This window comes from Lentinus tigrinus (genome assembly GCF_003813185.1).
Source record: "Lentinus tigrinus ALCF2SS1-7 unplaced genomic scaffold L226scaffold_3, whole genome shotgun sequence".
Lineage (NCBI taxonomy): Eukaryota > Fungi > Basidiomycota > Agaricomycetes > Polyporales > Polyporaceae > Lentinus > Lentinus tigrinus.
The window spans coordinates 1,587,284-1,607,658 of record NW_027137912.1 but is presented as its reverse complement, the minus strand read 5'-3'; the positions used below and the strand labels follow the sequence as shown (position 1 = coordinate 1,607,658).

Below are 20,375 nucleotides of genomic sequence, written 5' to 3'. Positions count from 1 at the left end.
CTGAAAGTACTATCCCCACTTCTCCTCGTTCGTTCATATGCCCCCATCCCCCACTGCTAGGATTAATTGAACGAAGACGCAAGGCAGACTGGTTTGGAGTCTGGTCTTGTCCCCCGTTTTCGGAGCGACAGCTGCAACACGAATGCAGGGTCGTATGCGTCTGTATAGCGGTTCGTTGGCGCGGCGGATTCCACGCCTGGCAGCCCGTTCGGACGTGTGGACCGACCGCCCAACTGCGGGTGCGTCTGCGGCGGCGTGTCTCAGATGACGGAGGGGCAAATCCGCAGGATGATGTAAACAAACAGACCTCAACATTAAGATGGAGAGATAACTGCCAAGGATAGCGAGACGACAACTACGAAAGACAGAGAGTGATAAGAGACTAACGCGAGAGGACGAAGAGACGAGTACAGGAGGAAATTAGTGATAGAGTAGGGAGAATCGGGTAAATAGCAGCCAAGAATCCGAACAAAGAGACGATGATGTCATGGCTCTCCCTGGCCGGAAGACGGGCGCAACCCGTGACTCCGCGTCCTGCGCCACGCAGGCCCTCAGCAGCCCACGCATGGCACTGGCACTGGCACTGGCTGCCCACACGGCGGGGCGTTCCCAGCCAAGAGTTCGCCGCCGCCGCGGGCAGCGCTCGCCGCTAGTCCGGCAGTTAAGCGTGCAAAACAACACCTCCTGCACGCCACCCACTATAGTCCTCCGTCGGGCCCGGGGAAGAACCGTTGGTTCTGCGCGTCCTGGGGCGAGGTCACCGTCCCAGCCATCGCCACGTCGCCGCCCATGCGCGTCTGGAAGCCCGACGACATCTGTGGCGTGAAGCGCGAGAAGAACGTCTCCCATTGGCCTGTGTACAATTGGCCGTCAGCACATCACATAATCGTCGGAGACTCCTCCGGAAGAGCGACGACGAACCCCAATCGAACATCGTTCCGGGGATCCCATCAAGGAAGCCGACGTCCGCCATCGCTTGCTGCTCGAGGACGTTCCCTGCATGCGTCTGGTCGAGGACGTTCATCACCTGCACGTTCTCCGGCGCGGCCATCTGGTCGTTGAGTGCTGGGTTCATGTTCGGGTAGTTGCCGCCGAGCGGCGAGAAGTTGACCATCGACTGCTGGCCTTGCATCTGCTGCTGATGTTGTTGTCGTTGTTGCTGTTGGAGCTGTTGACGAGCGCCGCTACTGCCGCCTCTTCCTGCAGCTGCAGAGTCAACGACCATGGACGTCGGCACGGACGTGGACACCGAGGTAGGTGCGGACGAGGACGACCACACCATGGTGTCGGCCGGCATGACGGATCCAGGGCCAGACCGCGAGCGGGACGGATGAGACAGAGAGGAGCGCAGAGGATCATCGTTCGAGCGGGCTTCAGACGACACCGCGGTGGGCGCCTCACCTTCGTCCTCACTTCCTGCTCCTGCAGTTATGATTGTTCCTTCCGGCAGCTCCTTCAGCTCCTTATCGGCGACGGGGCCCTTCGCGACAAACACACCTCCACCAGGGCGGGTGCTGTCCCTCTGGAACTTGAGCGACGATAGTTGTGGCTTGCCCTTGACGCCGCCTGTTGGGTTGAGCACTGGCGCATCGCTCGGGGCGGGTGGGGTCTGCGTAGCTTCGTAAAGGAGAGCGATGATCTCCGCTGTCTGTGAGAAGTGTTAGCACATTTACATCGAGACTGTCTGCGACATGTGTCGACCGGCCTTTCGTCGAGCTGACATGTGGTCAGGCGAGAGCGATGCCTCCCACTTGCGTACACAATCCCGGAGTTTCTTCAGCTTCATCTGGGCCGCTGGGTCTTGCCGCCGCGCGTACGTGTGATACTGTAACCGACACCATGAGTATCAGATTTTTAGCCACACAGCCAGACGGCAGAGAACGCACCTGGATGAGCGCACACGAGGTTGCGCAGTACGCAACCAGTAACCACACGTCGTACATCGTCTCGTGCGTGTCGAGCCAGTCGATAGCGTCGCCAGACATCTTCACGAGCCCGGACCATTTCTCGACGGTCAGCGAAAACTTGAGGTGCGCCGGGCACGAGTACGATATCCGCATGAACACGCGCCAAAATATCATGTTCACACACGTGTAGAACAGGAACAGGAGGCCTGGACCGGTCACCAAACGTTAGTGGCAGTCCCATAGCGGCGTGTAGCATAAATCGGCTCTTCGACGTGGCATGCGTTGGGCGCGATGGCACCACACACCCCGTCGGCGCATGCGCACGCAATGCTCGCCGATTGGCTCAAGGAGGGCGGACGTACCGGCATTGCGTGGTGTGTCTGTTCCGCGGAACTGCAGATCTGCTGGAAGGTTGTTCTTCCATGCATCTATGTCTGCCAGGAGCGAATGAAGCTCCTCGTCGTTGGTCAAATTCAACCCGGCAGGCCTGCCGGCCGCACTAGTCAGCCGCGAACAAAGCAGACGGCCGAGGCCGATGGCCACGGCACGGGTCATCAAGGAAGGGCTCACGTATAAATGGTCTTCTGCACTCGCCCGAGGATGACACTCAACCGGACGAGCTCATCCAAGTACAGATCGTTCGGGTCACCAGAGGATGGCAGACGCGCGTCGCAGTCTCTGATATCGATCATGTAGGGATGCCCGAAGGTCAGGCTTATCCTGAGCACAAGGTCAGCATCGCTGTCACCCTCGTTGCGCGCATATATCCGGCGGGGGCGCGTTTCGGAAGCGGACACATACCACCGGTCGCTAATGACACAGACACCCCACAGTCGTCTGCGCATCTCAATGTTCTGTTTGACAGACTCGGCTCGATGCAAGCCCAAGTCTTGCGCCTGAAGATACAGTGCAGACAACCCGCTAGGTAAGCAAACCGTGGTGGTGACAAAGCCAGTAAACAGCCCACCATGCGGATCGCGCATCCGAGCCGAATCCACAGCGCTGAGAGCGCATGCGGAACGTACTGCGAATGGCAGTCGCCCACCATCGCAAGGATGAGTAGGGACTGCACGTTCACGATCGAAGCCGTGGACAGGACGTCTTCAGCCTTGAGCAGGCTGTTGACGGTGTAGCGTATAGACTCGAAAACCTTCTGCGGTACGTTCCGCCGCGTGGCCGCGACGAGACACATGGAGTACAGCAGTATGGGCGGAGGGGGGTTGTTCGCGATGAACTCTTCTCGGGTGACAACAGGAAGCATTGGGGCCACGTCGACAAAGTACGAGTTAACCAACTGTTCAATCACGTCGCGCTCTATGCGCAGGTCGATCGGCTTGGGAAGCGCGAATTGCAACTCGCCCTGTTCGGGCTCGTGTACACGGATAATTCCGTCCCCATCGGCACTCAGGTCCCAGGAGTGGTGGTATCGCAGGTCGTAGGCTTCGTACGTCCGCGAGGAGACCAACGGGTGCGAGTGCAGGAGGTGAGCGGTGGATGTCGGGCCTGTGCGAGGTTAACCATGGGCGGGTGGTGAGGAGGGATATGAAGAGCTGCTCACCATAGACCTTGATGTCCCCTCCCTTGGGATGCTCTGCCTGTGGCGATGACGTGCTCCGCTCCGCTGCCTCCTTCTCCTTCTCCGCCGCGGCTGCGGCGGCCTCCTCTTCCAACTTCTTCTTCTTGAACCGGGTCTCGGTGATAGGGAGGAAGAAGGTGCATTCGAAGGAGTACTGTTTACAGTGCTGGCATATCTGAGGATCAGAGTCTGCCAGGATGTCGCATCTATGGAGGTTATACCAGGAGTCAGCCGGTCCATGCGTCCAAGGTCGGAAAATTCGAGGGGGGATGGGAAGCGTCAAGGTACACGGGGATGGGTAGATTGAGCTGGAAGAAGGACGAGAATGGGTCCTGTAGAGGACGGACCTTATTTTTCTGGAGCGACAGCTGTCGCAGGCGCGCTGGGTCTTTGTTCGCTTCTTGCTGTCGACAAGAGGCGCCGCGGAGCCCGAGCCAGCGCGATGGAGGTCTGTGCTAGAATCTGCACCGTCTTCGTCAGATGCCCTGCTGTGTACACCGTCATGCGTATACTTCCTTTTCCGTTTACCTGTTGCGAGCGGGGGTGCGGAGGACGAGCCGGCGCCTGCGTCGGGGAGTCCGCCCGGCGGGGCCTGGTACATCATCATGCCGGCGGGATATTGGGGGTATGACGGGTACGGATGGTGGCCGTAGGGCGGGTGGTGGACGGTGTACTGGTATTGGACAGGGTGTGTTTGCATGGTGGGGGTGACGTTCGCGCTCTGGCCGTTTGCTGGGGAGCCGGTGGAGGGCTGGTTGAAGGGGGACGGGGAGGAGGGATACGGGCTGCCATTGATGGGGTATGAGGGATTCATGGCGGCGGGAGGGAAGGAGGAGGAAGCGGGTGCGGGAGGGGCCCCCGGACCAGGATAGGGCTGGAGATGAGCGGTGAAGCGAGAGGAGTGCAGAGGCTGATCGCGAATGTTTGAGATGCGCGAACCTTTAGGGAAAGAGGGACGTAAGAGGACGGACGGGCGGGCGAGCGCCATCTGATTAGAAAGAAGGGGGGTGACATACCGCGGTTATCGGAGGCCGGAGGAGGCGAGTGGGAAGAGGGCGAGGGGAGGGACGGGGGCGCGGGCTCTGGCTCTGGCTCTGGCTGGCTCGGAGGCGGGGTGGGTTCCGCGGGGACGTCGACGGGGGCTGGCTTGGACTTGGGCTTCCTGGGCGTGCGTGCCGCGGTGGCTGGTGGTCTGCGGGACGAGCGGGCTCTGGCGGTGGATGGACGGGAGGCCGAGGAGGACGGGCTGGCAGTCGAATTCGGGTCCATTCTTGTGTGTCCGGGAGGGTGCCCGCAAGTGCGTCTGTGACTGATTCGGATGCGGATTACTCAACAAAACATACGCGTGTCCCACTTTGTCGCCCGCACGGGCACCAGACTCCTCTCTCCTTCTCGATCTCTTCGTCTCCACACGCGCGCGCGTCGCTCGCCACCGACTCGGCACTGGTGGGAGCGGGCAGCACAGGGGCCTCTGCGGCCGCGGGCGGGACGACAGGATGCGCTCGAGGGCGGGATGGATGCGAGACTGCGACGTCCCCAGCGACGCTCCCATTGCCAACGTCCATCGCCCGCCCCCCTGCCGAGCATGCCGCATTCAAACCCCGCCCAGTCCCACAAACTCAGCGCTGCCACATTCGAACTTGGCACGCATCATGGCCACCCACGCGAGATCGGGCCGGGCCATGTCATCATGGTCGTGATCCATGCTCGGAGATTGGGGCCCCAAATTAGGCAATAACCTTGATCTACACATGGCCCGGCCGCCGCCTGGCTCGCTGCTGCCCCCAGCCATTGCCCAGCTGTCGGGCCATCGGACACCGAGTGCAACGCCTCGCGGGAAGCATGGCGAGCAGGACAGGGAAGAGGGACGCACGATTCGCAGTCACTTACTGGACAGGAACGGGGGCGATCAGACATTGCGTCACTGCGCGTGGTCTGTCGTCCGCTCGTGCCTTGTCTTCCGGAGACCTTCCGGAAACAGACAAGCGTCCCTCCGTCACGTCACACCCGATCGCAAACACTGATACACACGCGCGTGCTCGGATGGTTTTGGTCCACCGTCGGACTGAATTCTACGCCTTCCTCCGGGCAACCCACACAGATGCAGCGGCGAGCCAAGCCTGCGTACGTACGTTCTCCGTGGCCCGAGCCCAGCATGCCCAGCGCGAACACTGGGCACCGACACGGAGCCTGTTGCGCCGATGTACCCCAGATCTTGCCACTTTGTATGCGGTCACCCCCGTTCTCAGATCGCAAGACGCCCGTGATCGTGCCTAGCATATATCGAACACCCTTCACACTCTAATTCCTCGCTCGTCGGTCGTGCCACCCTCCGTCCATCGGACTTCCATCCTAATCCCAGCACGCCCTGCGCTGATACGCACGCCGCCTTATCCTCGTGCTCGTCCTTCCCGGAGCTTATGTCCGAATCAGAAACGCCAATGCCATATAACTTATGTACTATCTATCCCTGTCCAATGATGCAGACACAGAGTTGCACATGCACCGCCCTCACAGCGAGTACAACGCGAGGCACCCCCAAACACTTCCGTCTCATCCGTGTCCCGTCACGCCGCAGACCAGAAATATTAATAACCCCCCGCCGCCCTCACTCCCCCTTCCCGCGTCCCGGCCCGTGCTCGACATCCTCCGGCCACTCGTCCTCGTGGACGAACCCGGGGTTAACTTGGCGCTTGTCCTCCGTAGCAATCGCCCGTGCGTCCAGCCAAGAGTACCCTGTAGGCCGACACAGCATGTACACCATGTTTTTCCGCCAGCTCCCGTGCGAGAACGGGTTCGGGGGCGCTGGCCCCGGCACGAGCGACTTGTGGGCTTGGTTCCGGATCTACCGTTCGTGGGCACGTTCGGAGCATCCGCATGAGCCGGAAAATTACGAGGGTCTCTCGTCAGCGGCACTTCTCCCAGCCAGTCACAACTGAAACGACACCCGGTCCGCTCCCCGCGCGTGTACAGTCAGTGCAATGTCACTGATCGTCGTCCGACAGGGGCCTCGCAACATAACCGGACACGCCCGTGAGCACATCGGGCCCCGCACACAAGCACACGTACCTGTTCGATCGTAGTAACGTTCAGCAGGAGGAGCTGTCCGATCAATCCGAGTCAGTAAATCTCTATCATCCCTCTCGCGGGTGGCCCAATGTAACAGCTTACCCGGAGGTGGTACGACAGCAGTGCCGAGACTGGCCAGATGACGACGATTGACAGGCAAAATGCAATCGCGCTGCCAATGCCTTGTGATGTTGCGACCGCGTGCCGGAAGCTCATGTGAGATTTGTGCGACAGCAGCGCCAAGTGCAGGGCGGTTGTGCAGATCACCAGAATTAAAGTGATCACCTGGAAGTGGAGCAGTCGTGAGATGATGACCGTAATCCTTCGAGACACAACACCGCATCGTGCCTGACGCAACGCCGACATCCCGGACTGTCGAGGACGGACTTACCCCCGAGAACAGGAACGTGAAGAAGGCGGTGTAATTGCGCCTCCCCACACAGTTGTTCACCCATTGGCAGTGATGGTCACAACCGTCCACGCAATTATCGCACTGTCCGTGAGACGCAGCACAGGAGAACGATAGCCGTGAGTGATTCATTAAATAACTAATGGATGTAACACTGACCATCTTGCAATGGCTTGATCGTGGCGGACGGTAAGTCATGCATGTCGGACAAAACTTTGTCCGCACGCTGCAAGTGAGTCGACACGTCAACTTTAACGGACACACTCCCAGGACGCCACAACTCACATTCCCGCTCGCACTTTCAGGTCTCGAGGTAACGGTTGGCGAATGCTGCCATCCGCGGACGATGTAACCGGGTAAGGAGGGTCGGGATCCAGATTGCGCGGGAGGATCCCAGGATCTCGGAATGCCTGCAATCGGAGCGCATGAGTTACCGCCGGCCCAACCCATTCCCTCCAACCACGATGCGGCACAGCCACTGCATGGCCCCGCAATCCAATTGGAAGACGACCGAGCACTCACCGTCGCAAACATGCTCGAGATGGTCAGCAAGCACATGTACGCGCCCACCGCCGCGACCGCAGGGCTCTCGTTCTGCCACCACCACACGCACGTCGTCCCAAAGTATATGCCCGAAATCGCCAGCACTATCGTCAGCGACGCAATGAAGGCCCACGGCGAGTCGCCGCCCGTCAGCAGGCGTCCGCCGAGGAAAAACCGATTCCGGGAGGGGTGTAGCTGCCACTTGCGCATGGGCTTCCCGGTCTTGCTGTCGATGATGGGTACGGCGCATAATGGTGGGTCCATGAGTGGGGGCGGGGTTGCAATGAAGGAAGCGTGGTTGAGCGAAGTGGACGACCCTTGCAGGGGAGACAAGCTATGCTTGCGGTGACCTGGTGAGGTAGGAGAGCGGTCGGCCCCGGGCCCACCCACGTTCAGCTCGAAGGTGATAGGTGATACCTCCGCTGAGCGCGTCTGGATGGGGCCAAACGCGCCGTTAGACGATGGATTGGCTGGGGACACCGGGGACCGCTCGAAGCTGCTAAAGCCGCGCTTGAAGAGCTTCTCAAAGCTGCCACGCATGCGCGCACCTGCGCTGACCTGGCCGTCGCTGCGACTGTACGGGTTTGTCTGGGTGACGATCGTCGGGCGTGCGACACTGCCAGACTTGGGGGGACCACCAATAGGAAGAAGGGGCTCACGACTGAACTTGTTCGAAGACCGCAAGGAAGGTGCTATGGTCCCTGCCTTTGTCTCCTCCATCGACTGGTCGACGCTATCCGACCCTTCCGAGATCCTGTCACGTTGTTGAGGGGCGCCCACTTGGGAGAGACGCACGGCGTCGACGGTCGAGCCCCCGATAGACGAGATCGAGCCTGCGGTCGAGGGACGGGGGAGAGGCGGCGTGGCAGATAGCGGAGGGTAATTCGGGCGCGAAGGGTGGAAGAAGGAAGCTGATGGCAAGACGCCTCCGACATGGGTGGTGCCTGCTGTGGGCCGAGGCTGGAGGATGGGCACGGATGCAGAAGAGACGAGGGGGAGGTCTGTTGCAGCATGGCTCATGTTGGGCTGCGCCCGGGAGCGCGAGGAGAGGACTGAGCCGGTGCGGGCATGGGCGTTGGCTGGAGATGCTGCCGAGGTGGGGGAGTTCCCGCGTGAGGGCGTCGCGGTGGCAGAGAGGGAGGTGTTGATGCCCGGGAGGCGGGGGGCATTGTTGGAAGGAGCGAAGGGGAGCTGGGCCACCGTCCGATGTGTTGGTGGTGGTAAGGAGTGTGATGTCGCCATGGGGCAGGTTCAAAGAAGAAAGGATATACAGGATTATAAGAGTAGGACGGTAGTAGCCGAGTGGGAGTGCGAGTGCGAGGGAGATGGATATGCTGGGCACCTGTGTGCAGCGGGGAATAGTAGGTGTCGCCTGCAGTCCAGCCGGGATATATCAGAGCATAAAGTCACAGAGCACGCTCACGACCGCGCTCTCCCGCAGAGGGAACAAGGAGGAGTACACAACGCGCCCGCGACGCCACACTAAGCGTTCAATCAGCAATCAATCGGCCCACTCCGGTTCGACTCGCGCGTGGCCTGGTTCGGTACCACGCCCTCTTGGTTCACCTCCGACGGCAACCACAGCCCCCGAGCCCAGCCTCCGTGGCCGAGCCACAGTTAACCCTCGTCCATGCGCGGCCCACGACCAACGTGCACAAGCGGCCACACTCATGCAGCGACGAGAGATACACGCACACTCGATACATGCACAGTCCGCACTATCAATACATTCCACTCCCTCCATCACCACCGCGTCCGTCAACTGCCCAGCCATAGCAACCTCTTCACGCCATACTCCATCTTCGCATACACGCTCGTCATCCGCTGTGCCTCCGCCAGACTGCAACACAGAACACTCGTCAGCTCTCCCCACGATGCCCGAGTCGCAGCACTCACCTCACTACATCCGCTTCCGTAATGAAGTCTGGACGCTCGTTGCCTATGTCCTTGCACGCCTGCCGGATCGCGTCCACAATCATGTCCACCGCCTCCTTGCAGTTCTTCGCGCTCGAGAGCTCGTCCGGAGACTGAATAAAGCTCCCCGTCTCCCTTCTAGACCGCGCAGGGTCCACAGGAAGGGCCTTGAACGCCGCGAAGATCGTCTCCTGCCCTGCGGCCGGTGCTGCCGCTTCCGACATAATCTGTGACAACGGCGCAGTGCCCTTCCGGGGCGCTGTCAGCGACAGGGAGAACCTAGACGTCGTAGGAACCGGTGAAGTAGGAGGTGTGGCTAGATCCAGGCTGTTTCGCATCGAATAGCTCGTCACCCGGGTATCCTGATCTTGGGTATTGTGCCAGGACACGATGAACCCTGCATTCTGCAGAGGGTCTCGACTGGCCTCTTCCAGTGGCGACAGGATATATGCGCCTAGACCCAGTTAGCGGCGCATTCAATTTCATTGGTGTATGGGCACACCTTTAGTGATTCCTGCAATATCTCCGAGAGGGACGCGGGTATACATCTTCACCTTCTCCAGGGTATAGTCATAACTCTGTGATACGTATATTGGAACAACACCACGAGGACCAATGATGAACGAGTCTCACAATAATGTACAGCGCCTTCGCGCTCTGTCACGGCTATCAGCAAAATGCCCGCTTCATCGCGGAGATTGGACGCACCAGTAGCAAAACCTTCTCCTCAAACTTATCGCCCGCCTTGGTGTTCAGCTCTTCGGGAGCGACCAAAGTCCACCCTGACAGCAGCCGCTCACCCTCGGGCAGAAGACGAGAGACACACGTCGCAATGGCGTCCTGCCGGATCTTCGTGATGCGGATGAGGTCTCTGGGATCCGTGGACTGGAGCTTGAGCAAAAACTCTGAGAAGACGGAGGTGGTGCGGTTGCCGAGCATGAAGTCAATCACAGCTTGGCTGAACCAGTCGCCAAACGTCGATGTGTACATTCTGCGCAGCAGCATGGACGTGTCAGCCATCTGCCTGCGAGTGGTCTGGGTAGAGCTACACACCGAGATAGCGAGTTGACGCCATCGTTCAGCAGACCTGCCAGGTCGCGCTTCCCCGTCCTGTCAAGAATCTCAGCCTACACGGTTTCCGCAGCACGATTGGCATGGCGTACCTTGTAAAGTCACCCTGTCGTTATAAGAATTAGCTTCAGCGGGCATTAATCGCACAATGTGAATTTACACACCTTGAGGGCTGACGTCCCGGCGCTGGGGTGACGTGAGCTGACGTCCATACGTCTCAGAGCAGTTTGGACTCACTAGGCCCGGCTTATAGCGTCTCCATTATTCGCCCATACTGCGGGACGCACGTGTCAGCGTTCATGGGAACGTGCTTTGGGGACAATGAAATGCGCACCGTCATTGAACACGACATCCACTTCGGTTCTGCGATCTTCCGGGTTCAAAAGGGCGACAGCGCCCAACTGTTTGTTCAGGACGTAACGCGCAAAGGCGGACTACGACAATACTATGAACATCATTCGCATGCTGGAGATGAAAGTCGGCCATACCTCGACCACATTGGTACGATCAAGGCTGTCGATACAATTGACTCGGAAGACGCCCTTCTGCTGTGACATAATATGGTTGTTCGATATCCAGAAGTACCTGGGAACAGAACCTCTGTGAGTAAGAGCAACACTCCAGGAATTGCAAGACAAACATACCCCTGGCTCTCGAAGGTACGCTCGAGGGTCTCAATAAGTTTCGAGATATTCTCGTACCTACAAAGAACGCGTCAACGAAGGCTCACGAGTTGCGCAATAATCCCTCACTTCATGCCTTTCGTCTCAGCATGGAAGTCGTACGCCTGATACCTGCAAGGGCTATATGAGCGCTCTAGCCAAGCGTGGGTCCCATGTACTCACTTAATGTCAGGCGAGCCAAGCTCCTTCACATACTCTCCGTACTTGTTCGTCACTTGTCCTTCCTTGCCACTTTGCTCGGCAAGGTTCACAATTGTCTACCAAATAAATTAGCCGCCCCCCTACTGTGGGATATATGCAACACCGCACCAATGGCCCGTATATCGACGCCGTCTTCGACAAGTGCTGTTGGATCGCATGAAGGTTCTGGTCATGTGTGCGGTCAGGATTCAACTGGGGTGCAGGTTTCAAGGCCAATCCTTGCTGATTCCAGAACAGGGGGACTTCGAGCTAATATCAGCAAACATCGTCCTCGAAGGCCCAGCATATACTCACTCGACCCTCGGACCTGGACGTGACTGAACACGTTGGATAGCCCCTCCCGCTACAACACTGTCAGCATACGCAACTGAAAAGCAAAAGCGGGCGTGTACGCACCTCCACTCGCATGACAGTTTCAGTCTCAACGAAGTTCGCCACATTCGCGTCGTCGTCAATGCCTCGACGCTGATATCGCAAGCCCGCACGGTCTCTCGAACGGCGCGAGATGATGATATACTCCACGAGCACGCTGTCGCCTTCCTCGGCCGCCACCGGCTCCCGAGCGATGTGAAACGACGACGTCTGGAAGAAGCCTTGCATGATCGGCAGGACGTATGGATGGAGCTGTAGCGACAGGTGAGGTTACGCTCCGCGGTGGCTAAGAGTGCGGAACTGTGTACCCCTGCATCAATGAGCGGCTTTGATAGCCATTCGTTCCACCAAAAACGACGGTCGACCCGGCGCCACAACGGCAGCGCTGCAGACGGCTCCGCGAGCACGTCCACTGTCTCACTGACAGGACTCAGCCGGTTGGAATTGTCTAGTGCATTGAGCGTCTCTAGCAACGCGTTCTGGGTCTTCGTCTTCGCAACAAGCTCATGTTTGTGTTGCAGTGACCGCGTGATGTCTGCATGAGGCATTCATAAGCGGATATACAATGATGAATCGACAAAAGGACCTACCATAAGAGTACGCGAAGTACATCCCACCCCGGGTGAACTCTCGAATACATTCACGAACGATCTTCGCTTCAAGCTCCGAGTGTTTCTCCTCGATGGTCTGTGGCGGTGGAGCGGCAGATGCGACGATCGAGTCAATAACCTCCTCGGGGTCTTTAGAAGCGTCCTTGAGGATCGACTCGAGCTCCGCTGGGTCGATCGGGGGTTGTGCGGGTTCGGACTGCTCGACGAGCATGTGGTCAATGGTTGAGTTCTGCCTGGAGTTGCGTTTCGACAGTCGCGTCCAGAACGACAGGCGTTCAGTGAGGGCCTTCACAACCGTGTCGGTGCTGTTGGACGTAGTAGACGAGGGTGTAGATGCCGTGGAGGAAGAGGGGGATGGAGGTCCATTGTCTTCATTGACATTGAACTCTTGATCTGGACGAGGCGAGACAACCTTGACCTCGTGCTCGTCTGCGAACTTGACCCGAGGAGACCTCGTACCGTCTGCTTCGCCATTGGTGGCGGGAGTGACTCCTTCCTCAGACTGAAGAAGCTCTGCCTGGGAGGACTCAGTGGGGAGGAGAGAAACACGACGGTCGACCTTATTGCGGGAAGCCAAGGCAGAGAGTACTGTCCGGGCGCGGTCCTCTTCGAGAGGTATCGCTGTGACCCCCTTCACGCCATACACGGTGTGCCTAGGGTCAAGGACTTTCCCAATGTATGAGACTCAGTTCAATCATGATATCTGGCTATTACTCACAGTCGCCCACGACGTTTCTGGATGATATTACGAGGAGGTAGGAGGCTGTCGGACGTATTAAGCGGGGGCCATAGAATGCGGCATGGTATAATTACCCGAGTACAGTTCAAAAAACCCAACGATCCCATACACCACCACGCTCTCTTCCCAGTCCACGTTCTCAGTGGGGGCTCCAAGTGTCTCGACTTTGCCTCCCTTCCCCCATGCGACTCTCACCTCCGACTCGAAGTCTTCTTGTGACTGGGTTGTACCGGGGTGTCGGGGACGCAGTAACAGCCCATCGGAGGTCGCAACAATAGATATGTATTCATACGGGCATGGGTGCGGCACCGGTGGAAGGGTATCCTTTGGCTGGAGACCTGTATGATGTATTGGTGGGTTGGTAGTCGCCGGAATGGCTACTGAAGCGGGCTTTGTAGCGGGCGCCGCCGTCTTGAACGTCTTGGAGAAGAGGCGTTTCATACTCGCTGACCCAGCAGCACGCAAGCAACGGGCATATGTAAAGAGCCAGATACAGAGAAAAGAGGTGCAGGAGCAGGCGCAGAGAGGCAACCAGGCAACACCGGCGGCAGCAGAGCAGAGGTCGAGAATGACATCAGATCTCGAGATCTACCCAACGCCCGATTCAAGCAACTCTAGATCTCCCCATTGCATGATCTTTGTTCTCGAAATATGAACTCGCATGTTCAACAGCTCGCTTATGGGCATAGCGAGGCGCAAGGGAAATCCAGTGAGCTATTGCAACAGTCTACAGTACACGATAATCCCCCCCATTTATGCCTGCCCTTCACCGGCTTCACCCTCCGGCGCATTCGTAGACGTCCGCCCAGCCACACGTATGTCATATCCATACCCGCCGCCTGTGGCGCCAGGAACATCTCCTGGGCCATTGTAGTGTAGCTCGGAAACGTCGTAGTTGCCTAGCAAGATCAAGATCAAGATGATGAGGGATTTTCGCCATTGCGACTGAGCAAGCTAACCACGTACCGATGAACTTCCAACCATCCTGCTTCACGTGGTACAGGTTTACGGTGTTACCTGAGAAAGCATCTCGGTGACCAGCCGCGTAGATACTGCGTCTGCCGAGTTCCTGGGCCTCCTCGTCCGTCAGGTCCCAGCGGTAGCCCTGGTCGAGGACTCCGTATGCGAAGGTGCTACCGGACCCGACTGAGAAGAGATCGCCCTTGAGCCGAGTCCCATCAGAATCAACATAGAAGATAGCAGGGCCCTGAGTTTCAAGCATGTCAGTATGAGGCCACAGCAATCAATGTCACGTGCAAACACATACCGTCTTGTCCCAACCACAAATCATGGTACCCTGCCAGACATCCTCAGCAAACCACAGTTGTGCGAGCATCAAGAATGCTCACCATGCTAAGGCCCATTCCCTTGTAGCTGTACACGAGGTTACTCAGGTACTTGCTCGCAGCAGCAACTGAAATGCGTTCCCGGTTACGCAATTCGTGCAATCTGCACTGAATGCCGAGGTAGGTCTCCCAGTATTGACAGTCAGCTAGACGAATACGCAGGTGAACTTGTCTTCAATTGTATGAGTAAACTGCGGCGTACCTGCGCCACCTGCCATAGTTCCGAGGAGGTAAGGGTTGATCTCAATGACCTTCTTCACAGTTCCCGAAGCTGCAACGCGTCAACACGATGGACATGACCAACGGAATATCAACTCACCGACGTAGCTCCCTGCTGTAGCTCGAGAATCCACTGCGACAATGACGCCTCCCTGGAACCTGAACGCTAGTGTTGTCGTACCGTGCTTGATTTTGATACGGCACGAAGGGTCGGCGTGGTCATCTGTGTGCATTCGTAGGAAGGAGGAAGGCTAGCAAAGCGTCCCGCGCCTTTCGTCAGACAGAAAGGCAGTATAATCACGCGAAGAAGCGTACATCTTGCACGGATGGGAGCTTGAACATCGGCACACCGGACGCTAAGTTGCCAAAGCCACCGGTCGAACCCCACATCACTTCGGAGAAGTCCTCATCCTCGCCGTAAAGCTCCTTTGCCTTCCGGATGTCCGCCTCTGGGGTTGTCGATGAGTAACGGGTGAGGAAGGAGTTCATGGTGGTCGTAGAGGTACGCGTATGCGCCTGGCGCTAGAGCCGACGTACGCCTGCTGCTGATGTCACGTGCATACTAATGACGAGACGCGACGCGCGTTACAGCCCTTTGCATATTAGTCTGGAATTCGCGACGCGCGAATCTTTGTTTGTCCCGAACAAATATTGCCTTAACAGGTAACAACCTAAACCTCGCGTGTTTTCCTGGAGGACTTCATGGGCAAATTTTGGCACGAAATTGAATCTAGGAAGGTCAGGGTGCAATTGTGTGTCACTTCTGAGCAGCAAGAGCCTCAGATATGCAGCACTGTGCGGCAGGATCGGGGCTGGGGACACACTGGCTCGTGCCACCGGCTGTTTTCTCTTACCCGTTAAGGCAATGTTTGTTCGGAGCAAATAAAGATTCGCGCGTCGCGAATTCCAGACTGATATGCAAAGGGCTGTAACTTCATGCAACGTTCAGTCGCGTCGCGTTTCATCTGGCAGCGCCTCAGCGTTTCTGGCGAACTAATATGCTCTATATCTCAGTGGGATGTGCAGTGCAATATAACTTTAACGTTGGTGTAAAACCAAGCGTGTGTCAAGTACTACTGAAAGTATAATCAGGTAGATGCACTACATTCAACATAGCGCTGTCGTTCAGCTGCCTAGAGACTGGCATAGAAGCCTTCTAGTACTGCTATTGCAGAGCGAATCGCTGCGGACTATATAGTTGGTCTTCCAGTGACATCCTGTCTCACACGCACGTTCATGGTGATCTTCAGATGGAAAGACAGCGAGATCTAACTGGATAGCGGGGCAGTATCTATCACGACAAGCTTCGACAGATGGCAGAGAGAGCATAACGAGAGGCGAGACATCGGATACAAGAGACAGCAGGAAGGTGGATACCACAGAGGGGAGGGTTACAATACTACCGGATAAGGTGGAAATGAAGCGCCAGAAGCAACCGAGCCCATGTGGACTGCTACAGCGGCGCTACGACTACATGCAAGGGTTAGCAAAGCGCGCGGGAGGTTTGTACCGCAGTACTTCGCGAAGTGTGGGGAAGTGGCCATCACTTTTTCACAGCCCAGGCGAACGACCAGCGACTGTGCAGACGGACGCGCAGCTCACGTAACTCCGTCGCGGCCTCCCGTTGCATCATCTCAACGCTTTCTGGCAGGTATCCCTCACTGAAACGGCGTGGTCAGCCCATGCCAATAAGATGAACGACGTTTTGACAGCGCCATACCTCAGCAGGTAAGGTCCTAGCCCTGCAATATATCTCAAACAGTCCTCGCGGAGCATCTCCGCGAGCACCAGTTCCCGTTGGTCCGCTGAGCGTGTCGTGAGCATTACGAAGAAATCAAGCATACAGATGTTACACCCACTGTAACGCCACGGTCCGATCGGAATGAAGACCTTGTGCCACCCCACGTCTGTGAAGGCATCAATATTTCGAAGCCATGTTGGATTCATTGACGGAGAATCGACGCTTCCACCCCGAGTTTTCATGGCATTGTATCCTGCGAAGAAAACACTATGTAGCCATGAAAAATTATGGGTGCCTTGCTCAGAGTATGCCAACGGCTCTTGCCACTCATCGTAGAGTTGCATTTCGCCGTCACCCAACAGTACTACGCCACCAGGACGCAGTGCTTGCGCCAGCTCCTCAAGGAACTGAGGGAAGTCACGGATCTTGGGATATTAATCAGTGAGACCGAAGAGAATGCAACAGAAAGGACACGAACTCCGGCGGAGACAGACCGTGCGTGAATGACATCGAAGGATTCCCTATAATGGCTGAACCCCAAATTCGCCTGTGTGCGATGGTTAGCGACTGGAAAGGTATGAACAAGAACCACTCACGTCATCTATCTCGAACCTTGGTAGACGGGGGTGTCGATAATTAGACGAGGTCAACACTCAAGTCGGCAGGGAACCGCTTACCGACAGTTCGGAGGAAGATCCCTAAATGTGGGTGATGAGCAGGCAAATAGAGCACGGCCCAGACTATTATCACTTACCCATCCACCCTCGGGGGTGCCAAATCCACTCCGACAACCGAGCAGTGGGGAAATTGTTTGGCCATATCGATAGCCCTGCAGATAGAAGGAATGAACAGTCTTCCGAACGGAGAAAGCATCCGGGAATTACCAACTCCCGCTTCCTGTACCGACATCCAGGACTGCTGGTGTCTTTCCTGGCCGAGGTGCCAGTGCTCGTCTGACCAGGTTAGGTGCAGGGTAAAGGCTGCCAAGAGCGAGGGTGATTATCTGGTGCTGCAAATCCAGCCTTCGATGCTCCTCGTTATCCTGATTCACCATTTGAGTCGTAGATATCACCACCAACATCGGTCACAAGACTGTACCCACCGCCGGTAAGAAGTACGTCTAGCTCGGGGTCAGAAAATGATTGCAACCCCGCACGACTGCTATTACATACATCGTTCTGGTTGTTCAAGATGCGCCCATAAGCTTGCCTAAGCTATAGATACGCCGGCCGGACATCAGCTATGACTGCGGAGAGATATGATCGGTAGCGGCACGGACCATCAATCGACCGTCGACGGACGAGGAGAACGAGTACATGGAGGGTGCCGGACTCGCACTACGTCCATCGGAGCTCGTGTCGACGTAGTCATCCTGGTTAGTTGTCATGTGGAGGTCAGAAGCGATAGCGGGCGGGTCACCGGGGCGCGAAGTACCGAGCTGCACAGCGGCGACTCCTCAGGGGACGAGTATATATGGTCTTGCGATTTGGCTGGCGCCCGGAGGCAGGGCATGGCACCCGCTGCTCTTTCAGGCCCTGACAGCGAGGAAATGAGCATTTGGTGGGATAACGTCATGGAAAGCCCGGGACGGCGAACTTCTGCTCACAGCTCATGGGAGCCTGATTGAGTTCAAGCATATATTGGCTCCAGCCTGGATCTTCGAAAAATCTGGCTCGAATAGAGTGGAGATAAGGTCCGAGGGCGAGAGAAAGGGAGGCCGTCGGTTGGGAGTCTCGAGCTCGAGGAAGTCGACCTCGAAAGTCGAAACAGTTACGGCGGCTCTGCGTGTGCGTTTGTGAGTCACAGTAGCTGTGCTGGGGAACGGGGATGGACGGGTATACCTGAGGAGGCGGCGAGGACACAACAGGCACTCATACGTCGTGGACCATACTTATGTCGGGAAGGCCGGCATGTTTATCTGGGCGTCGAGTTGTCACCCAACGAACAAAGTTCGCGGCCTGATGTCCTAGTCTCCCGTTTCCGCTTTAGTACCCACCTTGCTGACAAAGCATATCGACCCACCTCTCGGCATTTGCCGCCCAACGCGTCCATGCCTCCGCCACCGGTGAGAGCTTAACGCGTCTTGACCTCTAACTGTCATGTCTGGGATCTGTAGGGCTCGCCTCGCCGAGGAGCGCAAGCAGTGGCGCAAAGACCACCCCTTTGTATGCCGGACAGATCTTCAGCAGTCTCGCATTTGTAGCTGACACGCGTTCAGGGCTTCTATGCTAAACCTACCAAAGCTCCCGATGGCTCCATGAATCTTCTGGAGTGGGAGGTCGGCATCCCTGGAAAAGCTGGGGTACGTATGCCCATGGTGTCCCTGTAACTTGGCGTGGGTTACTGAACGCATGGATCGTAGACACCATGGGAAGGCGGTGTCTACAAGCTGATGATGATATTTCCCGAAGGTACTCGTCTTTTCGACCCTGTCCGTATGGATCCATGAGAGCTGATTGTGTTTTTAGACTACCCATCTAAGCCGCCGAAATGTAGGTCCGTCCGTGGTTACGCGCAATTCTGATGCTCAAGTAATCCAGGCAAATTCACGCCACCTTTGTTCCATCCCAACGTGTACCCCTCAGGAACTGTCTGCTTGTCTATTCTGGACGAGGAGAAGTCGTGGAAACCGGCGATTACAATCAAACAGGTCCGAAGAAGTCTCTCAGAATGATTGCTCTCGCTCATACTTTCACAGGTTCTCCTTGGTATCCAGGAACTCCTGAACGATCCCAACGTGAACGATCCCGCGCAGAGTGATGCTTACACGATGTTCAAGTAAGTATCGCGTATTGATAGCGCCCACTCTCCTCGATGCTAACGCTCGCCGTAATCAGGAATGATAAGGTGGCATATGAGTACGTTAGGTGGTTCGTCCATAGTAACCAGAAGGTTCACGTTCTTCTGCAGACGCCGTGTCAGACAGCAAGCGCGGGAGAACATCCCGAAGTAGATAGGTATCTCCTGGTTTTCGTCTTGCATTGTATTGTTGTCGGGTTATTCTTACACTATATGATATGGTTTGCTCGGCGGTCGGAATGTTGGTGGGACGACCGGACAGCGCACATGGCCTGCGTGTCCCCGTTGTACACGAACGCATGACTGATTAGATCTTGGGCGATGACACAAGTCACACTGTCACCCCACACATCATTGAGACATCGGGCATACGGCCTAATACATGAGTTTATCAACTGCCCTCTGGATGTTCTCAATCTGAGTCTTAAGCTCCTTGTTCTCATTGGTGGTAATGCTGGCGGCAATGACCGGCCGGGTGACGCCACAAGCGCGACCAAGAGCAGCCTTAGAGGCGACGAAGACGTACTTCACGTTCTATGGTCCAGGGTCATATAAGCGGCTAGTATGTGAAACGGCAGATTTGCTGCTTACCTTCTCCTCACATAACAAGGGAAGATGGAGGAGAATTTCCAGAGGTTCAGTGTCGGCAGTCAAGATGATGAGCTCAGCGATACCACGATTAAGAGTCTTCGTAGCTGGCGGGGTCTCAGTGCATGGTCATGTGGAAGACACGCAAACCTGACGCACCTTCGTTAGCTCCCTTCTTGAGCTGCTTGTACTGCTGCGCACGCTCAACAAGGTCCAGAATCTATGCCGAATGTTTGCGCTTAGAGCGAACTGGAAGAAGTATGGAAAAACGCACCTTGTTGTTGAGGGGGGCATCAGCCAAAGGCCATGCCTTCGCCTTCGCCTCGGTGTCGGCCATCGTGAATGATTTTAGAACGACCTCACGTCTGAATGATCCTTGGTCGGTGTTCGTCAGTTGATCCCGCGCGTGAGCAGGATGGAAGTCGGGGGACGGGTGAAGGAGTCCGAGGCGAAGCAGTGCTGCACAAAATTTGGGCCACAGGCGCGCTTCCGGAGCCTAAAATGGTAACCCGATCATCCTTCGCCTCGGCACGCTTCGGAGGAGGACCTCCTCGTTCTCCACCACCTTCTGCGACTTTTGTCCGAAC

The 20,375-nt window shown here is 56.9% G+C and overlaps 8 protein-coding genes across 8 annotated transcripts; 2 read left to right on the top strand and 6 right to left on the bottom strand.

The window, feature by feature from the left end:
- Positions 1 to 698: 698 nt before the first annotated feature.
- On the bottom strand, positions 699 to 4,183 carry L226DRAFT_454893 (uncharacterized protein; the record flags this gene model as incomplete). The annotated part of the gene is made up of 10 exons (XM_067675209.1): positions 699 to 853; positions 922 to 1,644; positions 1,702 to 1,825; positions 1,887 to 2,113; positions 2,270 to 2,394; positions 2,478 to 2,621; positions 2,703 to 2,803; positions 2,875 to 3,410; positions 3,466 to 3,689; positions 3,831 to 4,183. 10 exons carry the CDS (start codon positions 4,181 to 4,183, stop codon positions 699 to 701), a joined length of 2,712 nt encoding a protein of 903 aa, XP_067540904.1.
- Positions 4,184 to 5,203: 1,020 nt separating this feature from the next.
- L226DRAFT_197969 (uncharacterized protein) lies at positions 5,204 to 5,563 on the top strand. Its single transcript, XM_067672798.1, has one exon. The coding sequence runs from the start codon at positions 5,235 to 5,237 to the stop codon at positions 5,505 to 5,507; it is 273 nt and encodes a 90-aa protein (XP_067540903.1). The 5' UTR covers positions 5,204 to 5,234; the 3' UTR covers positions 5,508 to 5,563.
- Positions 5,564 to 5,798: 235 nt separating this feature from the next.
- On the bottom strand, positions 5,799 to 8,973 carry L226DRAFT_530499 (uncharacterized protein). Its single transcript, XM_067679875.1, has 7 exons — positions 7,484 to 8,973; positions 7,247 to 7,371; positions 7,121 to 7,187; positions 6,944 to 7,045; positions 6,655 to 6,837; positions 6,553 to 6,585; positions 5,799 to 6,328 (listed from the first exon to the last, which is right to left on the bottom strand). Exons 1-7 carry the CDS (start codon positions 8,744 to 8,746, stop codon positions 6,092 to 6,094), a joined length of 2,010 nt encoding a protein of 669 aa, XP_067540902.1. The 5' UTR covers positions 8,747 to 8,973; the 3' UTR covers positions 5,799 to 6,091.
- A 45-nt stretch (positions 8,974 to 9,018) lies between these two features.
- On the bottom strand, positions 9,019 to 13,618 carry L226DRAFT_530498 (uncharacterized protein). Its single transcript, XM_067679874.1, has 21 exons — positions 13,170 to 13,618; positions 13,075 to 13,119; positions 12,336 to 13,022; positions 12,054 to 12,280; positions 11,770 to 11,997; positions 11,668 to 11,716; positions 11,482 to 11,615; positions 11,335 to 11,429; positions 11,242 to 11,283; positions 11,134 to 11,190; positions 10,978 to 11,074; positions 10,824 to 10,923; positions 10,727 to 10,763; positions 10,654 to 10,675; positions 10,582 to 10,595; positions 10,472 to 10,528; positions 10,127 to 10,409; positions 10,052 to 10,075; positions 9,921 to 9,996; positions 9,401 to 9,872; positions 9,019 to 9,344 (listed from the first exon to the last, which is right to left on the bottom strand). The coding sequence occupies exons 1-21, from the start codon at positions 13,534 to 13,536 to the stop codon at positions 9,263 to 9,265; spliced, it is 3,195 nt and encodes a 1,064-aa protein (XP_067540901.1). The 5' UTR covers positions 13,537 to 13,618; the 3' UTR covers positions 9,019 to 9,262.
- Positions 13,619 to 13,749: 131 nt separating this feature from the next.
- Positions 13,750 to 15,180, bottom strand: L226DRAFT_479019 (N-terminal nucleophile aminohydrolase). Its single transcript, XM_067676823.1, has 7 exons — positions 14,976 to 15,180; positions 14,761 to 14,911; positions 14,644 to 14,712; positions 14,445 to 14,587; positions 14,363 to 14,392; positions 14,062 to 14,302; positions 13,750 to 13,994 (listed from the first exon to the last, which is right to left on the bottom strand). Exons 1-7 carry the CDS (start codon positions 15,147 to 15,149, stop codon positions 13,849 to 13,851), a joined length of 954 nt encoding a protein of 317 aa, XP_067540900.1. The 5' UTR covers positions 15,150 to 15,180; the 3' UTR covers positions 13,750 to 13,848.
- A 1,023-nt stretch (positions 15,181 to 16,203) lies between these two features.
- Positions 16,204 to 17,788, bottom strand: L226DRAFT_454207 (S-adenosyl-L-methionine-dependent methyltransferase; the record flags this gene model as incomplete). The annotated part of the gene is made up of 11 exons (XM_067675171.1): positions 16,204 to 16,321; positions 16,381 to 16,465; positions 16,514 to 16,826; positions 16,880 to 16,948; positions 16,998 to 17,013; positions 17,079 to 17,099; positions 17,156 to 17,230; positions 17,286 to 17,443; positions 17,504 to 17,521; positions 17,574 to 17,615; positions 17,681 to 17,788. 11 exons carry the CDS (start codon positions 17,786 to 17,788, stop codon positions 16,204 to 16,206), a joined length of 1,023 nt encoding a protein of 340 aa, XP_067540899.1.
- A 681-nt stretch (positions 17,789 to 18,469) lies between these two features.
- Positions 18,470 to 19,439, top strand: L226DRAFT_530493 (ubiquitin-conjugating enzyme 9). Its single transcript, XM_067679873.1, has 8 exons — positions 18,470 to 18,566; positions 18,620 to 18,703; positions 18,764 to 18,812; positions 18,870 to 18,893; positions 18,942 to 19,051; positions 19,100 to 19,179; positions 19,239 to 19,259; positions 19,312 to 19,439. Exons 1-8 carry the CDS (start codon positions 18,501 to 18,503, stop codon positions 19,352 to 19,354), a joined length of 477 nt encoding a protein of 158 aa, XP_067540898.1. The 5' UTR covers positions 18,470 to 18,500; the 3' UTR covers positions 19,355 to 19,439.
- Positions 19,440 to 19,478: 39 nt separating this feature from the next.
- Positions 19,479 to 20,234, bottom strand: L226DRAFT_500733 (NHP2/L7aE family protein). The gene is made up of 4 exons (XM_067677792.1): positions 20,063 to 20,234; positions 19,948 to 20,008; positions 19,792 to 19,895; positions 19,479 to 19,734 (listed from the first exon to the last, which is right to left on the bottom strand). Exons 1-4 carry the CDS (start codon positions 20,123 to 20,125, stop codon positions 19,576 to 19,578), a joined length of 387 nt encoding a protein of 128 aa, XP_067540897.1. The 5' UTR covers positions 20,126 to 20,234; the 3' UTR covers positions 19,479 to 19,575.
- Positions 20,235 to 20,375: the final 141 nt, after the last annotated feature.

Bases quoted from the DNA above. Each gene is read 5' to 3' on its own strand.
- L226DRAFT_479019 (XM_067676823.1), bottom strand. From the start codon at position 15,149: ATGAACTCCTTCCTCACCCGTTACTCATCGACAACCCCAGAGGCGGAC. The intron at 14,713-14,760 runs GTGAGTTGATAT...GACGCGTTGCAG, and splicing joins TACAGCAGGGAGCTACGTCG to CTTCGGGAACTGTGAAGAAG. The intron at 14,393-14,444 runs GTGAGCATTCTT...GATGTCTGGCAG, and splicing joins AGGGAATGGGCCTTAGCATG to GGTACCATGATTTGTGGTTG.
- L226DRAFT_530498 (XM_067679874.1), bottom strand. From the start codon at position 13,536: ATGAAACGCCTCTTCTCCAAGACGTTCAAGACGGCGGCGCCCGCTACA. The intron at 11,717-11,769 runs GTGCGTACACGC...ACAGTGTTGTAG, and splicing joins AAACTGTCATGCGAGTGGAG to CGGGAGGGGCTATCCAACGT. The intron at 9,997-10,051 runs GTGAGACTCGTT...TACGTATCACAG, and splicing joins CGAAGGCGCTGTACATTATT to AGTTATGACTATACCCTGGA.
- L226DRAFT_530499 (XM_067679875.1), bottom strand. From the start codon at position 8,746: ATGGCGACATCACACTCCTTACCACCACCAACACATCGGACGGTGGCC. The intron at 7,046-7,120 runs GTCAGTGTTACA...TCTCACGGACAG, and splicing joins GATCAAGCCATTGCAAGATG to TGCGATAATTGCGTGGACGG. The intron at 6,838-6,943 runs GTAAGTCCGTCC...CTCCACTTCCAG, and splicing joins TCACGTTCCTGTTCTCGGGG to GTGATCACTTTAATTCTGGT.
- L226DRAFT_197969 (XM_067672798.1), top strand. From the start codon at position 5,235: ATGGCCCGGCCGCCGCCTGGCTCGCTGCTGCCCCCAGCCATTGCCCAG.
- L226DRAFT_530493 (XM_067679873.1), top strand. From the start codon at position 18,501: ATGTCTGGGATCTGTAGGGCTCGCCTCGCCGAGGAGCGCAAGCAGTGG. The intron at 19,052-19,099 runs GTCCGAAGAAGT...ATACTTTCACAG, and splicing joins CGGCGATTACAATCAAACAG to GTTCTCCTTGGTATCCAGGA. The intron at 19,260-19,311 runs GTACGTTAGGTG...GTTCTTCTGCAG, and splicing joins AATGATAAGGTGGCATATGA to ACGCCGTGTCAGACAGCAAG.
- L226DRAFT_500733 (XM_067677792.1), bottom strand. From the start codon at position 20,125: ATGGCCGACACCGAGGCGAAGGCGAAGGCATGGCCTTTGGCTGATGCC. The intron at 20,009-20,062 runs GTGCGTTTTTCC...CATTCGGCATAG, and splicing joins ATGCCCCCCTCAACAACAAG to ATTCTGGACCTTGTTGAGCG. The intron at 19,896-19,947 runs GTGCGTCAGGTT...AGACCCCGCCAG, and splicing joins CAAGAAGGGAGCTAACGAAG to CTACGAAGACTCTTAATCGT.